Source organism: Neopsephotus bourkii, unplaced genomic scaffold, assembly GCF_033783945.1.
Source record: "Neopsephotus bourkii isolate Nb327-2 ecotype Australia unplaced genomic scaffold, CSIRO-AGI_Nbou_v1 NB_1541, whole genome shotgun sequence".
Lineage (NCBI taxonomy): Eukaryota > Metazoa > Chordata > Aves > Psittaciformes > Psittacidae > Neopsephotus > Neopsephotus bourkii.
In genome coordinates this window covers 1-17,467 of record NW_026902017.1, presented here as the reverse complement: position 1 = coordinate 17,467, position 17,467 = coordinate 1, and the positions used below count along the sequence as shown (strand labels likewise).

Below are 17,467 nucleotides of genomic sequence, written 5' to 3'. Positions count from 1 at the left end.
AATCCAGGTAGATGACATCAACTGCTCTACCCCTGTCCATCAGTTCTGTAGCCCCATCATAGAAGGCCACCAAATTGGTCAGGCAGGATTTCCCCTTAGTGAAGCCATGCTGGCTGTCACCAAACACCTTGTTGATTTTCATGTGCCTTAGCATGCCTTCCAGGAGAATCTGCTCCAAGATTTTGCCAGGCACAGAGGTGAGACTGACTGGTCTGTAATTCCCCGGGGCATCCATTTTCCCCTTCTTGAAAATGGGGGTTATATTTCCCTTTTTCCAGTCATCGGGAACTTCACCTGACTGCCGTGATTTTTCAAATATGATGGCCAGTGGCTTAGCAACTTCATTTGCCAGCTCCTTCAGGACCCGCAGATGGATTCCATCAGGACCCATGGACTTGTGCACGTTCAGGTTCTTAAGATGGTCTCAAACCAGATCCTCTCCTACAGTGGGCCCACGGTGTTAATTCCCACAGTCCCTGCGTCTGCCTTCCAAGTCTTGGGTGGTGCGGTCAGAGCCTTTGCCAGTGAAGACCAAAGCAAAGAAGTCATTCAGAACCTCAGCCTTCTCCAAATCCAGGGCAGCCAGTTCTCCTGAGAGCTTCCGGATAGGGCCCACGTTGTCCCTAGTCTGTCTTTTATTTGCAGTGTAACTACAGAATCCCTTCCTGTTATTTTTCACATCCCTAGCCAGGTTTAATTCTAACTGGGCCTTAGCTTTCCTAACCTGCTCCCTAGCTTCCTGGACAACATCCCTGTACTCTTCCCAAGCCAGCTGTCCTTGCTGCTACCTTCTATAAACTCCTTTTTCCCTCTGAGTTTCCTCAGCAGTTCCTTATCCACCCAAGGAGGTCTCCTGCCCTCCTGCTGCACTTCCATCTAGTTGGGATGCAACACTCCTGAGCTTGTAGCAGGTGATCCTTGAATATCAACCAACAGTCTTGGGCCCCCCTGCCCTCTAGGGCTATATCCCATGGAACCTTACTAAGCAGGTTCCTAAAGAGGCCAAAGTCTGCTCTCTTGAAGTCCAGGGCAGTGAGCTTGCTGCACGCTCTTCTCACTGTCCTGAGGATCTCCAATTCAACCATCTCGTGGTCGCTGCATCCAAGGCTGCCCTGGAGTGCCACATTTCCAGCGAGCCCTTCCCTGTTGGTGAGCACAAGGTCAAGCATGGCACCTCTCTCTGTCAGTTCCTGTATTACCTGCAGGAGGAAGTTGTGTTCCACACAATCGAGGAACCTGGATTGCTTGTGCCGGGCCGTACCGTCATTCCAACAGATATCAGGGTGATTGAAGTCCCCCATTCGAACGAGGGCCTGTGAGCGTGAGGCTTTTCCTATCTGCCTATGGAGTGCTTCATCCGCAGATTCCTCTTGATCAGGCGGTCTGTAACAGATCCCCACAGTAATGTCTCCCATCACTGTTTTCCCTTTAACCCTGACCCACAAGCTCTCTGTTAACTGCTCACCTGTCCCCAGACAGAGTTCCATACTCTCCAGCCTATCCCTAACATAAAGGGCAACTCTCCTTCCCTGCCTGCCAGGCCTGTCTTTTCTAAAGAGTCTGTAACCTTCCATTCTAACACTCCAGTCACAGGAGCCATCCCACCATGTTTCTGTGATTCCTATAATATCATACCCCCGTAGACGAGCCCACATCTCTAATTCTTCTTGTTTGTTCCCCATGCTACGGGCGTTTGTATAGAGGCATCTGAGCTGAGCTCCAAATGAAGCTGGGTCATTGGCTGGAGCAGCTGGAATATCTCTGCAGTGGTCCAAGCATTTATTATAGGTCCTGGCAACTGACTGGGATTGTTGGGATGGAATGATGCCCCCCTCCCCCAACACATCTAGTTTAAAGCATCCTTGACCAGCCTGGCAAGCCTCCTACCAAAACTGCTCTTCCCCTTCATTGTCAGAGCAGCTCCACCAGCCTCCAGCAGACCTGGCCTCCCAAACTGAGTCCCATGTTCTAGATAACCAACCCCCTGAGTATGGCACCACTGTTCTACCCATTTATTAACCTGGGCAATACTCCTAGCCATTTTAAGTTCCTGCCCTGTATCCTGGAGGATTGATGAAAAGACTATCTGAGCTCCAGAGCCCCTAACCACCTCTCCCAGGGCTCTGTAGTCCTTCTTAATGTTCTCCAGGCTACTGCTATCTGTATCAGTAGCACCCACGTGGATCACTAGAAGTGGGTAATAGTCCATGGGACTTACTAGAGCAGGCAGCTTCTCTGCAGCATCCCTGATCCATGCCCCAGGTAGGCAACACACCTCCCTTGAAACTGCGTCAGGCCGACAGATGAGTGCTTCTGTCCCTTTCAAAGTAGAGTCCCCCAGTACTACAACCCGTCACTTTCTCCTGGCAGCACCAGTAGAGATCTTCTTTCCCAGTGCGTCAGCTGGTTGTTCATGGTGCAAGATGTGTATTTCTTCATTAGCCCCCTGCAGGACGGCAAAGCGGTTCCGGAAGGGGACAAGAAACTGAGGAGGAAGCTCCTTGCTTTTAATTGTCCTCTTCCTCCTCTTTTTTTGTTGTTTTCTTATATTACTATTTCCCAGCTTCCTGGGTTAATGGCCTCCTTTCCTGCATAAGCTGCGATGGATGCTTGAGGCCCCAGCACAGTTTGGGCCTGGAGCAAGCAGTCCTGCTTTCTCTCAGCTTCCCTGACATCTTTCAGCCTATTGACAGCATCCCACAGCTCAGCCCCTGCTGCAGGAGGACCTCCACAGGGGAGCACCGAGTGCAGCCCTGCCCACTGTGCACCCTCCCCTCACCAGACCAGTGCAGGCACTCTCCACACCCCGAGCTCTGCACTGCAGCCTCCCCTCTCATCGGCTCTGTCTGGGTGCCTCCACTGCCACAGCTGGGGCAGCCAGAGCAGAGCTCCCAGCCCGGGCCATGGTCATACGGCCCGTGCTCACCATCCTGCTCGCCTGCCTGCGCAAACTGCCATACCACGCTCCTGATCGGTCCCACTCCCTGGGGTGGTTTTTATCCAGTCAGGGCTGGTGCCATCCCTCCTGTTGCTTTCCCCTGTGAGTCCCTGCTTACGTCATCTGAGGACTTGAGGCTCTCACTGCTCTCAGTTGAGGCTCCTGGATGCTGAGCTTCGCTCTGCTTAGGTGTTGAAGGTGTCCTCTCCTGAGCTGCTCACCTCAGCAGTTGACCCAGTTCAGCTTGTGTGTAGAGAGGAGGAGGCTTACATACTCGTCGTGTGTCCCCATCCCTCCCCTTGGAGGGCACAGCACTCCATACCAGTGCTCCTGGGCTATCCCTCAGCAGAGGTCCCTGCTACAGCCTGTCCCATGAATGTCACCGTTACGGCTGTGCCAGGTGGGGAACACTGCAGGTTTTAATCCATGCTAATTAAAGTTTCCAATCTCATGGGAAGTCTTGACCTATGGTTTGTGCAGTCATAACTCTGTTAACAGGTTCTTCTCTTGATAGACCCAGGATGTTGTTTTGAGGACCACCCTGTGCAGGTTTGAGACTGGATAGCTATCCCTTTCTAAAAGATCTCCCAACCTGACATTTTGAGCTATCAGCTGCAAACTTAGCAAAGGCTGGGTAGGGCAGAAGGGTGGTGGGGGTGTTCACAGGGGTCACATATGCAGCAGACTGATCATGTTACCTCCCCAAAGCCCCTTGCAGCTCTTAACACATTGTTCTTCTCTGTCTGCAGAGACCTCGGAAGAGGAGGATGCCCCTTCCTTCGCTCCCTCCAGCTCTGTTGATGGCAATAATACAGACTCAGAGTTTGAGAAGGGTTTGAAGCACAAGCCCAAGGCCCAGGAGCCTCCCAAAACCATCACCCCGGTGAAAGATGAGTATGAATTTGATGAGGATGATGAGCAGGACCGGGTCCCGCCTGTTGATGACAAACATTTGCTGAAAAAGGATTACAGAAAAGAGACTAAAGCAAACAGTTTCATTTCCATACCCAAAATGGAAGTGAAAACTTATACTAAAAATAACGCAATTACACCAAAGAAAGCTGCCCACCGCATCCTGTCGGACAGCTCGGACGAGGAGGAGACCAGTGTTGCTGTGGGGACAGGGGAGAAACTGCGACTTTCGAGCCACTCGATACTGCCCAGCGGCAAGATTCGAGAGCCCGCCAGCACAAAGCCGCAGAAGGAGAAAAGCAAAGTAAAAAAGAAGCGGAAGAAGGAGGCAAAAAACAAAGAGGTTCGGTTTGGCAAAAAAAATGACAAGTTTTGTTCCTCTGAATCAGAGAGTGAAAACGTGGAGAGTGAGGAGGATGATAGAGACTCTCTTCAGAGCTCTAGCTGTGTAAAGGACTCCAGGCTAGTGCTAAAGGAATCCTCCTTGTTTAACTCTCTGTCTGCCTCATCGACCTCTTCTCACGGGAGTTTAGCATCCCAGAAACATAATGCTAATCTTACAGAACAGCACTCCAAGCACTGGAGGACGGACAATTGGAAAACCATATCTTCTCCAGCTTGGTCAGATGTCAGTTCCTTATCGGACTCCACCAGGACGAGACTGACGAGCGAGTCAGACTACTCGTCCGAGGACTCGAGCTTAGAGTCACTAAAGCCAGTCAGGAAGAAAACAGAGCACAGAAAGAAAAACACCACACACAACACTGTTTCTGAGAAAAAGAATTCATTCCATAGCAATGTGGATGGAGCGATTCCAAAGCTGGACAAAGAGGGGAAGGTTGTTAAAAAGCATAAAACAAAACACAAACATAAAAACAAGGAGAAGGGGCAGTGTCCCATCAGCCAAGACATTAAAATAATCAAAACATTTTCTTTTGAGTTTGAGGACTCTAAACAAAAGCCTGAGAAAGGCTTGATAGTAGAGACAGAAAATCCAGTTGAAAACAAACTAAAGGTGTTAAAGCATGAGCGAGATCACAGTAAGAAGGAGGAAAAGCTCCCCAAAGGTAAAGCCGAAGAGAAGGAGTGGTTGTTTAAAGATGAGACTGGAAAATCCTTGAAAGAGGAGAAATCATTAAGAAAAGTAAAAGATGGTAGTAAAGACATGAGCAAATCCTTCAGAGAAGGATTAAGCAAATCAGAAAAAGAGAAACCTGTAAAGGAGAAGTCTCCCAAGGAGGACAAGCCAAGACTACACAAGGAGGAGAGAAAGAAAAAATCAAAGGACAAGCAGTCAAAATCTGAAAAGAAGAATGAGCTGAAGGAAGAGAAGGTTTCTAAACTAGAGAAAGAAAAAGCTTTCAAGGAAGAGAAAGAAAAATGCAAAAAAGACAAACTTTACAGGGATGAGTCTGGGTTTGATGAGTTTAATAACAAAACCCAGTTTCCTGAAAGCGAGGACACAAAGTTCAGCCTTTCAGATGATCAGCAAGAGAGGTGGTTTTCAGACTTGTCTTCTGACTCATCCTTCGACTTCAAAGGTGAAGATAGCTGGGATTCTCCAGTAACAGATTTCAGGGAGATTAAAAATGACACCGTGGCAAAACTAATCATAGAACCTGTAAAAGAGGAAACTAAAGACAAGAAAAAGGAAAATAAAACGAAAGACAAGAAAGAATACAACGAGAAACGTAATGAAAAGGACGCTTTCTTAAAGAAGAAAGAAAGGGAGTACTTGGAGAAAAGCTCTGAGAAGAAAAAGGACCAAACAGACAGACACAAAGTTCCTCCTAGTTATTTGCCTGAAAAGGATAAAAAGAGGAAGGATTCTGCGGAGGGTGTCAAGGAGAGGAAAGAAAAAGATGCATGTGAAACCACCAAAGACAGAAAAGATTCCTCTGATGGCTCTAAAGACAGGAAAGACACCAAAACGAAGCAGGAGGAGCCCTATCGAGATGACTTTAAAGAATATGGCTGTGAAACGTTCTTCAAGGATAAGCCTGACCCTGAATTCAGTGGTAAAACCCTGGAGAGCTGGGAGAGACACCATTCTGGGAAGGAAAAGGAGAAGAAAGATGCTCCTGATAAAGAAAAAAAAGAAAAGGCGAAGCCAGAAAAATACAAGGAAAAATCCAAAGAAGGCGACAAGGAGAAAATTGAAAAAGTTGCTCCTGACAAAGTCCTGAAAGACAAAGAACTTGACAAGAGTTTCAAAGAGAAAAAAGAAGCTAAAGAGAAGTACAAAGACCTGCACAGCAAAGACAAAGAAAGGAAGAGTTCTTTTGAGCAGGTTAAAGACAAGAAAGATAAAAACTTCTCCGCAGAACGAGAGGACTTCTCCGAGAAAAAGGATGAGAAGAAAGGCAAGGAGAAAAGCTGGTACAGCATTGCAGACATCTTCACAGATGAAAGCGAAGACGAGAGGGATGAGTACAGCTTGAGTGGGTTCAAAGCTGGTGACTCTGCTGGGAGCGACATGCATCGTCTGGATAGTCTGCAGGAGAAGGAGGATGGCGCAGGTGCTGAGAAGGAGCTGTACCCTGAGAAGCACCGCAAGTACTCCTCTGACAGGCAGCACTCAGGAGAGAAGCAGAAGGATAAGGACTCCAAGGAGAAGAAAAAGGACAAAGGGACATCGGAAGGGGGTAAAGAGAAGAAGGAGAAGAGTTCCTCTGAAAAACACAAAGAGAAGAAAGATAAAGACTCTACCGAAAAGTACAAGGACAGGAAAGACAGAACGTCCATAGATTCCACTCAAGAGAAGAAAACCAAGCAAAAGCTCCCAGAAAAGGTTGAAAAGAAACATGCCAATGATGACAAGGTGAAAAGCAAGCATAAGGAGAAGCCAGATAAAGAGCACTCCAAGGACAAGAAATCTTCAAAAGGAGGGGATTCAGAGAAGAGCCTGCTGGAGAAACTGGAGGAGGAGGCTCTGAACGACTATAGAGATGACTCCAATGACAAAATCAGTGAGATCTCTTCTGACAGCTTCACAGATAGAGGACAAGATCCGGGACTGACCAGCCTCTTTGAGTCTTCTAACCTCTCTCTTACCGATGCCACGGAAGAAAAGTTTAAGGACTCTCTCCCTTTAACCTGCTTGCAGGACAAACTCAAGGAGAAGGAGAGACACAGACATTCCTCATCTTCGTCGAAGAAAAGTCATGAGAAAGAAAAAGCAAAGAAGGAGAAGACAGAGAAAAAGGAAAAAACAGAAGAATTCAAAGACTCCAGCGGCAGAAAGGATTCCACTCATTATGAAAAAGATTTCTCTGTGGATGGGGAGGCTTTTAGCACTTCCTACAGTGTGAAGACAGAGGCTGATGAGGAACCAGAGAAAAGCATTGATTACTTATTTTCTGAAAAGAAAGATAAAAATGATTCTGAAAGAGAGCTGTCAAAGAAGGCGGAAAAAGACAAGAGTTATGGCTCCGGCACCATCAGCACAGCTAAAGAGAAGAAGAAGCGAGATAAACACAAGGAAAAATGGAAGGAGGAAAAGGAAAAACACAGAGACAAACATGCAGATGGTTTCTTCAAACATCACAAAGATGATCCAAAGTCAACGCTTAAGGACAGCCCTCAAGTTACCGCCTTTAAAGATAAATCAAAGGAGGACAACCTCAAATTTGGCGAAACCAAACTGAAGGAAAAGCTCAAGGAGAACCAAGAGAAAGACAAATCGGATTCAATAAAAATAAGCAATGGGAATGAAAAAATAACCCTTTCCAAAGACACCGGAAAGAAAGAAGCCAGGCCAAGGGAGAAACTTCTAGGAGACGGTGATCTGATGATGACCAGCTTTGAAAGGATGCTGAGCCAGAAAGACCTGGAAATCGAGGAGCGCCACAAAAGGCACAAAGAGAGAATGAAGCAGATGGAGAAAATGAGGCACAGGTCTGGAGACCCCAAATTAAAGGACAAACTTAAAACCTCGGAAGATGCGCGCAAGAGGAGCCTGGATCTGGCAACCAAGAAGCCGTTAACGCTGGATACTCAGCTCAAGGACAAGAAGCTGAAAGAGCTGGGTCCGCTGACTCCTATGCTGTCACCAGAAAACAAGGCCCAGCCTGCTGTTGGGACAGACTCTAAGGACTGGATAACGGGTCCTCAGCTGAAGGAGATCCTCCCAGCATCTCCCAGGCCTGATCAGAACCGGCCGACGGGAGTCCCAACCCCAGCATCCGTCGTCTCTTGTCCAAGCTACGAGGAGGTGATGCAGACACCTAGGACTCCTTCGTGCAGCAACGAAGACTACACGGACCTGATGTTTGAATGTGCGGACTCGCAGCACTCACTGCCCATATCCACCATGTCCATGAACGCCTGTTCTCCATCCTTCTTCGACAGGTACGCCAACGTTTCCGGTGTGCTCCCTGAGAACGCCGGTCAGACCCCATCTCGGACCATACCCTCCACAAACCTTTATCGTTCCATCTCAGTTGACATCAGAAGGGCACCTGAAGAAGAATTCAGTGTCGGAGATAAATTTTTCAGACAGCAAAGTGTTCCAGCAACATCAAATTATGACTCTTCAGTGCCACACTTAATGGAGGAGAAAGTTCCCCTTCCTTCTGTCCCTGCTGAGAAGTTCCAGTGTTTATCTCCTGGGTATTACTCACCAGATTATGGGGTTTCATCACCCAAAGTGGAAGCTCTGCACTGCGCACCAGGAGCTGTCAGTGGAGTTTCCCAGTCACCTGAAAGTGTCTTTTCTGGTTTACAAGCAAAATCCTCCCCTTCCCACAGAGATGAATTGCTGGCTCCTTCAGTCGAAAGTGCTCTTCCCCCCGACCTCGGCATGCCCTTGGATACCACCGAAGAGCAGCAAGCTACAGCTTCCATTATGCCACCAGAATCTACTTACTTACCATCAATTGAAGAAAACCATTTTAGTTCAGGTATGCCAGAACAGAACAACATAGACTGGGATAACGCTCAGTCCAGGAACGCTGACACTGGCATTCCTCCCAGCCTGATGGGTAACCCAGCAGAGCACTCGGTCAGCTGGTCCATGGGCTCAGAGCTTCTGATGAAATCTCCCCAGAGGTTCTCCGAGTCCCCTAAAGCACCACTCTGTTCCCTAGAGCCAATTCATCCTGCACCAGTAGCCTTCATCCCCACAGATACTTCCTACCCTGTTTCTCCCATATCTTATCCTCTGTCGGTGTCTGAACCGAGGCTTGATGAAGTCAAGCAGAATGCTGAGGAAGCAGTTCCAGGAGAAACAGTGAAAGCTGAAGGGCAAGCTCCGTACATGTCCCCTACCAGGTTAGACACATTCTTCAATAACTGCAAGCCTGTTCCAGAAGCAGCACCTGAGATACCTCCAGAGCCCCCTCGTGTGCCAGCAGAACCTCAGGCAGAAGGTGGTAGCGCACAAGAAAACAAATATTTGGATAACAATAAAGCTGCACCTGCTAGCACAGAGGGGGCAGTAACGTGGCCTGATCCCTTCACCAATACAGATGACTTGGACCTCGGCCCCTTCTCGCTACCAGAACTGCCGCTCCAGCCTAAGGATGCAGAGACAGAGGCGACCAAGGCAGAAGCGGCAGAGGAAAGTGTGGCAGCAGGTTCGGAAGTAAGCGCTGGGGTCATCAAAGCGAGCGCATCCACAGGAGCATCCGGTGAGTCGGAGGAGGCACCAGCCAGGCAGGCAGCTGCTGGCCTGTCCTCAGAGACAGAGCCAAAACCAGGGGATCAGAAACCAGAAGCAGCTGCAAAAGAAGCCACCTCAGAAGCACAGAATGTAGCCCAGGAAAAGGGATCGGAGAACTCGGAAGCACAGGTTTCAAAGCAGACCCCATCTGAACCTGCTAAGGCAGAGAGCAAAGAAGCGGAGGCTGCACGTGAAGACAAGTCGTCTTCTGGTGGGGTGTCAGAGAGCAACTCCCAGAGCTGTCCCCAGCCCGCGGCCACCACTGAGAGCAGTGTCCCACAGGAGGGTGCTGGGGCACGCAGTGCAAGCCAAGCCCCCTCCTCGCAGGCAGAAGCGCCTCCGAGCAATGCTAAAACAGAAACCGTCGAACCAGTGCAGAAACCAGTAGCAGAAGCTCCCAAACCACCGAAAATAGAAGAGATTCCTCAGCGGATTACCAGGAACCGGGCTCAGATGCTCGCCAACCAAAACAAGCAGAACGCTGCTGCTGCTGAGAAGGAATTTCCTCCTGTTTCTGCGCCCGTCACACGTGCCAAGAGCCGCGTTACAGAGGACGATGATTCCCAGGCTCAGCATCCGCGCAAGCGCCGCTTCCAGCGCTCCAACCAGCAGCTGCAGCAGCAGATCAACACGTCCACCCAGCAGACGAGGGAGATGATACAGCAAACACTGGCAGCTATCGTAGATGCTATAAAACTGGATGACATCGAACCTTACCACAGCGACAGGTCCAACCCCTACTTCGAGTACCTCCAGATCAGGAAAAAGATTGAAGAGAAGCGGAAAATCCTCTGCTATATTACTCCCCAAGCTCCACAGTGCTACGCTGAGTATGTCACCTACACGGGCTCCTACCTTTTGGACGGCAAGCCTCTAAGCAAGCTCCATATTCCAGTGGTGAGTTACCTTCTCTCTCTAAACCACAGCACCAGGGACTGTCCCCTCCCTGCTACAAGCCAGACTGTCCCCTTCGCACTGTGAGTGCCCTTGCAGTGCCAGTAGTGCCCAGCCATGGTGTTAGCCTACTTTTAGAACATGCCCGTAATGACAAAGCCTCGGTAAGTAGACGGCTGCTTGATAAATGCGTCCTCTGAGGTGCTGTGTTTTTGCAGAGGAGACCTTGGGCTGTGCTTAGGAACTTGAGATTTGTTCAGGCTTTAGAGCAGGTTTGTACTAATCCAGTGGATTTGAGCCTGGAAGGCAAAACTGCTTTTCCAAGCAGTACAATAATTAGATCGTGAACCTAGATCACGAACTAGTGGGAAAGAGATGGCTCTTAACTCCTGCCTTTGTTTTCCCAAGCTCTGATATTTGACTTGCCAATAGCACTCACTCCTTGGCAGCGGGATCTCTATTTCACTGCTGTGCTGCATGAATGGACTTGCTAACACAGGTGCATCAATAAACAGCGTTGCAGGAAATAAGTCCAAGATCCAGCCTGGAGGAGGAGGTCAACATGACCAGCTAAGTCAGGCTTCATTGCCTGCTGCAGGCAGCTGGAATGTCCTGGTCTGTGGGTATTTCTGTGCAGGTGGTCCATATTGTTTTCATGAGTTAATACTTGCTTTGTCTGCCCCAGCACCACAGTGGTTGCAGCCTGTGTTCAGATCTGCTTGTCCCTTCCTCGTCTAACCCAGAGCCCCCTGCTCCCCTGTTCTGCAGTTGGGCTGTGCTTGTGAAGCACCTTGCTCCCCAGGAGGGTACAGGATACATCAGGACCCAGGCACCCTTCCCACCAGTGCGCAGACGGGGCTGCTCCTGGCAGTATTTCTCCAGCAGTGTCATTCCCTTCATCAGACACGTTCAGGCCCGTTTACAAGCTGCCTTTACAGCACATGGGGTGGTGTAAGCTCTGGTTCTGTCTCTCAGAGCTCGTGTCTTAGCACTGGACGCCTCTTGCCCTGTTGTCCCACCCCATTGCTGTGGTCTAGGCATATCCAGGGCATTGTTCCTTTGCCACCTGCCTGCTGAGGCACAGGCAGAGTTTCTCCTGTGGCGAGCTCAGTACATCACCCTGTGGAGTGGCACCAGCTCCCTTGGCCAATGTGCTGCACGGGAGGGGGTGCTGGGTGCAGGCAGGGCACCCAGCAGCAGTGTTGGCTCTAACCCCCTGCTGCTGTGTGCCCACAGATCGCACCGCCACCATCACTCGCTGAGCCTCTGAAGGAGCTCTTCAAGCAGCAGGAAGCAGTGCGAGGAAAGCTGCGGCTCCAGCACAGCATAGAGCGGGTAAGGGAGCGCTCCCAGGAAACTCCTGCTTGGGAGGAGGTCCTGGATTTGCTCTGCTGGGGAGACTGAGGCGGCAACGCTCACTGCTTCCTTTGCTCTTCCTCAGGAGAAGCTCATCGTTTCCTGTGAGCAGGAGATCCTGAGAGTTCATTGTCGGGCAGCAAGGACTATTGCCAACCAGGCTGTGCCCTTCAGTGCCTGCACCATGCTGCTGGACTCTGAGGTCTATAACATGCCTCTAGAAAATCAGGTCAGTGTCTGTCTTGATGGTGAAGGTGCTGTGCCAGACCCCGAGGGAGATGTGCTTTTCTGGATGGAGGGAAGGAGGAGTTCCTAATGCTCTCCCTGCTCAGGTCCCTTTCTCCCACCATGGCACACAGATGCAGCTCTTGTCTGACCCTGCAGGTTGCCTACTCTGATTCAGTTTCTGGTATCACATGTTCTGGGATACCCCATGTGTGTGCCAGGGAAGGTAATACATCCAGAACATGGGGGTACAGGAAGCATGTTGTCCTCACAGGAGCAGAAATGACTCTGTTTATCAGTGAGTCTCAGAACTGTCTGCCCTTTTTCTTGATCGGGATCATCTACACCCTTAAAAGGTTTCTTTTACTACACTGTAAGATATCTTTTCCTGTTGAAGGAAGGGAAGAGAACCATTAAATCGATTCGTGTCTGAATAGGGGCTTTGAAAGAGCCAGGCTCTATCTCACAGGCCACAGGAACTGGTCATTTCTTCCTTCTGTGCCAGGGAAGGGGGAATTGTGTTCTGTTTCTGCAACTGGTGGCCATGTGGCTGCAGTTGGTCCCACACCATCCTGCCAGCACCCTCTGCAGCCCTGCAGCTGCTGCCAGCGTGGCTGCTCGGGGAAGCACACTACTGCATTGCAGGAGGCATCCTGTGCAGGAATATAATCCTGGAATTCATTAGTGACCTGGAGTATTGATCCCAGAGCCTTGATTTATCCCTCAGCGTTTCCCAGCCAAGTGTCTGTGCTTTTACAGTGAAGACATTACAGTCATGGGTATGAGTTGAAGCGGACAAGAGAGATGTGAGTGCTCTGATGGGCTGGCACAGACAGATTCTCTGCAAAGCAAGCAGACATGGGGAGTGCATGCATGCATGCGTGTGTGCATCACCACCTGAGGCTGAAGCCTTGGCAGAGGGCTGCCAGAACAGCTGGGAGCAGTGTGCTCCATTCTCCCTCCCTCCTTCTTGTTTCTGATGAGTGTATGCCCTAAGGAGTTGGAACATGGCCTGTTAGACCTGTAGCTGCATAAAGTAACACCAAGGATATTCTCTTGTGTAATTCCCTTGTGCTGTCTTTTGCTTAGGGAGATGAAAACAAATCGGTCAGAGACCGTTTCAACGCACGACAGTTCATTTCCTGGTTGCAAGACGTGGATGACAAGTACGATCGAATGAAGGTGAGAGGCTTGGGAGCGCCAGTGCATGGTTGGTACCAGGTCCTGCTCCTCTTCCTCCTAGCAGGAAGGGTTCTCCAGGAGGGGTCCCGGCTGTTGCTATAGCTTGGGAGCTGCCTTTGTGGTTTCCAAAACCCTGGTGGTTTGGGAAGCACTGGACGATGCAGGGTCGTAGAACCCCAGACTGGTTTGGGTTGGAAGGGGCCTTAAAGCTCATCCAGTTCCAACCCCCCTGCCACGGTCAGGGATACCTTCCACTAGAGCAGGTGGGATGCTTCTCTGGTGGGATGCACGGCATGGTGGAGAGGTGGGAGCCTATATGGGCACCTGGGGAGCACAGTTGCCTCTGCTAGTTTCAGAAAGGGGGTGGGAGACATGTTCTGCTAAGGGTCGTCTGTCTGGGATTCTGCTTCATGTTGTATGGTCTGGAGCTTCTTGGTCAGTTAGGGTCGGTCAGGGCCTGCTCTGCACCAGCAATGTGTGCTGCAGCAAGCTCAAAGCCTGTAGTGAACTTCAAGGTGAAAGGAGTCTGTGCAGTGATTTGCAGAATGCTCTGCAAAGCTCTGGTGGCACAGGAGGGAGCAGGGACGATTGTGCTTCCAGGTGGTGACATGGAGGGAGGTGACAGCTCTCATTAAGGGAGGAGGACCCTGGTCTTGGGCAACAAAGGGCCACTGTTGAGGTCAGTGGGACTGTGCTGCCAGCAGGGTCAGTGCTCTTGAGGGCTTATGACCCTTTAAAAGCCATCCCACAAGGCCCTTTGGGGTTCACCCCTGCTTCTGCTGGATTTAGGCTGAGCAGACACCCCAAGTCCAGGTTGCCTTCCTAAAAAGATGCCTGTGGCATCCTTTGCTGCTCTGCCTGTCATGATTGCTGCACGCCTCCTGCCTTTGCCAGGTGGAATGTGCAGCAGGAGCCTTTCTTGCCATCTCCTGCTTACCCCTCATAGAATGGGTTGGGTTGGAAAGGACCTTAAAGCTCATCCGTTTCCAAGCCCCCCTGCCATGGGCAGGGACACCTTCCACTAGACCAGGTTGCACATTCACTTTGTGTTTGAGACTGTTTATGATTCCTAGCTAAATTCCTTCATTTATTCCAAAAAGGGCACACATTATAAGCACTAAAATGATGGTTCTCTGCTTGTTCTTTCTTCCCCCCCCTCCCCCCCAATCCAGACGTGCCTGCTCATGCGCCAGCAACACGAAGCTGCTGCTTTGAACGCAGTGCAAAGGATGGAGTGGCAGCTGAAGGTGCAGGAGCTGGACCCTGCGGGGCACAAATCCCTCTGCGTGAACGAGGTGCCCTCGTTCTACGTGCCAATGGTCGACGTGAACGATGACTTTGTCCTCTTGCCGGCATGACAGTTCAAAACCAGGAGACATCACTGAACACTGGCACGGACGGGAGCCCTCCGAGGTCGGGCGGTCGAGCTCACATTCACCCTTAACCGCTTGCTGATGAATCCCTGGTCAGAGGAGGAGGAAGCAGCTATCGGCAGAAAACAAAATAATGAGAAAAAATAATTGCACTTTCTTCACAACGTGTCCCTCGCTTCCAGACTGAAGGCAGCCCTGCCAGGCAGTGGGCCAGGGCGCATCTCCTTTGCAGGGAGGCAGCCGGGCTGCACGGGCAGCGGGCACGCACCGGCCAAGAGACTGGCAGAGGCGCAGAGGGGGAGGCCAAGGACACTGTGTGTGTGTTGCAGAAGCTGCTGAGCAGGGCCAGCGACCCAGCGTGATTCATGTACTTGTGAACACCGTGATTTTCCAGCTCTCTGTTTTTCCACCGATGGCGGATCTCCGCTCGGAGAAGCTGTAGTAGGAAACCATGGGGGGTGGGTGGGGGGTGTTTTGAGTTTCTCGTTCCATCCTGGGTATGTCTAAAAAAAATAAAATCTAAAAAAAAAAAAAAAAAGACAAAAACTTAAAAAAACCACACAAAAAAAAGGAAAAAAAAAGCAAACAAAAACAAGTAGAAGCAAACAGACAGCGTCCGGGTTGGGCAGCCGCGGCTCTGGAGGTGAGGACAGCTCCGGTACCCACAGCAGCCGCTCGACAGCCTTTGGGAAGAGCGCAGGAGCCACCGGAGCGGCGCGGCCGGGCAGGCGAGTGGTGATGCAGAGAAAGGACTTTGCCAACTGTGTTTTTAATGGAGTAAAATCCATGTGGTTTATATATTTTTTTTTCCTTTAATCTTGGGCATTTCGTTTCTCTTTCTGAGAACATAACTTGAAAACACTACAGAGCCAATACTCATATAAAGAAAAATTGTATCCCATAAATGCTGTACAGTTTTTATATACATTAACAATGTACTTTTGCTGCCTTCTAGATAATTTATTTTGCAACACATTACTGCACAGTTGTAAATAACTTATGTACTGTAACATCACTTTCAGTTATGTGTAAAGAAATAAATAAATTAATTAAAATTATCTTTGTATGTATAGTTCACCCTAGGCAGCACTTGCAAGGAGAAAATACGGTCCAGGATGGTGTGCAGTGCTCCTCGGAAGCCCGTCTGATGTGCTCAGGTACAGAGGGGTGGTTCGACTTGTGGGGCCATGTTGCAGGGGTCTCTGCATGCTCACTTTTAACACCGCATCAGCTTTGTCCTCCCTCCCCAGGCAAGGAGGTGGCTTCCCGGCATCCAGAGCAAGCTGGAGCCCTGGAGCCTGCAGCAGGGCTTGCAACCAGCAGTGCTTCCTCTGGGATGCTGCCTCTGTGCCCGGGGATGAGTGAGGCCTGCCGGACTCCCAGGGTGCTGCTGCAGCCACCACCACCCTCCTGTGCTTTCTAATGCTGACCCTCAGAAACGGGTTGAGGGACCAGTGCTAGCTCAATTCACCCGTGTGAGGCTGGTGTTGGGCAGCACAGCCAGGGGCACCTGTCCTGCACCTCTGGCACGGAAGCACAAACTGATTTGGGTTGGTTGGGTTGAAGGGACCTTAAAGCTCATCCAGCTCCAACCCCTGCCACACGCAGGGACCCCTTCCACTGGAGCAGCTTGCTCCGAGCCCCTGTGTCCAACCTGGCCTTGAACACTGCCAGGGATGGGGCAGCCACAGCTGCTCTGGGCACCCTGTGCCAGCGCCTCAGCACCCTCACAGGGAAGAGCTTTCCTTATCCTCAACCTAAGTATCTCCCCTGTTCAGGTTTATCCTGTGCCACCGCAGCCCCAGCACCCCTTTGACTGTCGGCTTCCCACGGAGGGAGGCCAGAAGCAAACACAGATAAGACTGTGCAGCAGTGGCGCTCCAGGCCCGCACGGCTTGGCCTTCAGAGACAGTGATCGTTAAATAAATCCCGAGGAGGGAAAAACAAAAGGCTTGTTGACTTGGCTGCCTTGCCGGTACCGGATACAAGGGGAGCTCTGACCCCACCTTCCCAGGGGAGGGACCAGACCCCCACCAGCCTTCTTTAACGTACAGGTGCAAGCGGGCGCATCGGTGGGTGTGCACGGCTGGGTCCTGGCATCCCCAGTGCCCACGGGGTTCCTTGGCCTAGAGCATCATAGAGGGTGAGGAGTTAACTCAGCTTGAAGGGGAGTAGGGGGGAACCGGGCTCTAGGTGTGAACTGGGCTCGGGTTGGCACTGCCCGGCCTTGGGGGTGAGCCGGGCTGGCTTGGGAGGAGGTAGATTAAGGCTGTGGCGGGGCGAAGTGAGCTCCGGGGGTACCGGGGCCGAGGTGGGAGAGCGGTGAACAGGGTCCGGGGAATCGAGTGGAGCAGGGACGGGGCGTGAGTGTGAACGGGGCCGGGGGAACAACCAGGTCCTGGGGGGGTGGGTGCCGAGTGTGAGACTCAGGTGTGGGCTGGACCGGTCCTGGAGGGTGGAACCGGAGCTTCCGGGACTGCGCGTCCCGGGCCACAGGGCTGGAGAGCGGGGCGGTTGGCGCCAGGAGGGCGGGCCTATGTTTGGCTGGGTCCGGCTGTCCCCGGGGAGCTCGTCCCGCCTCAGCGCCAGCCTTGCCCGGCTGTGGGGCCCCGTCTCGTCCGGCCCGTCCCTTTGTGCGTCTGCCCCAACGCGCGATGCCGTCTGAGGTCTGGCGCCCTCGAGGCCTACTGGCGGCGGGGGGGTGGGCTCCGTGCTTGGCCCTGGCGCTCGGATGGGCGCTGGGGTGGGCTCTGGGAGCAGCCCCCCCCCACCGTTGCCGCCCGGACACCGCTCTGCTGCCGCCACCGCTGCGCCGCCTGGCGGGAGCTGCGCTGCTGCGAGCCGCCGTGCCTCGCCTCCGCGGCGGCTGGAGCCCCTGTCAGCTCTACCGGTACCGCGGCACGGCCCTCGGCCCCGCGCTGCCCT

The 17,467-nt window shown here is 51.5% G+C and overlaps 1 protein-coding gene across 5 annotated transcripts in view; it reads left to right on the top strand.

The window, feature by feature from the left end:
- The window catches only part of ANKRD11 (ankyrin repeat domain containing 11), a 153,246-nt gene extending 137,646 nt beyond the window's left edge, over window positions 1-15,600 (top strand). For all 5 annotated transcript variants that reach the window (XM_061370344.1, XM_061370343.1, XM_061370346.1 and 2 more), the window contains 5 exons: window positions 3,688-10,409; window positions 11,643-11,741; window positions 11,848-11,991; window positions 13,077-13,169; window positions 14,342-15,600. In XM_061370344.1, coding sequence (XP_061226328.1) covers window positions 3,688-10,409; window positions 11,643-11,741; window positions 11,848-11,991; window positions 13,077-13,169; window positions 14,342-14,527 — 7,244 coding nt within the window. In that variant the 3' untranslated portion in view covers window positions 14,528-15,600. The remainder of the gene's footprint in view (window positions 1-3,687; window positions 10,410-11,642; window positions 11,742-11,847; window positions 11,992-13,076; window positions 13,170-14,341) is intronic.
- Window positions 15,601-17,467: the final 1,867 nt, after the last annotated feature.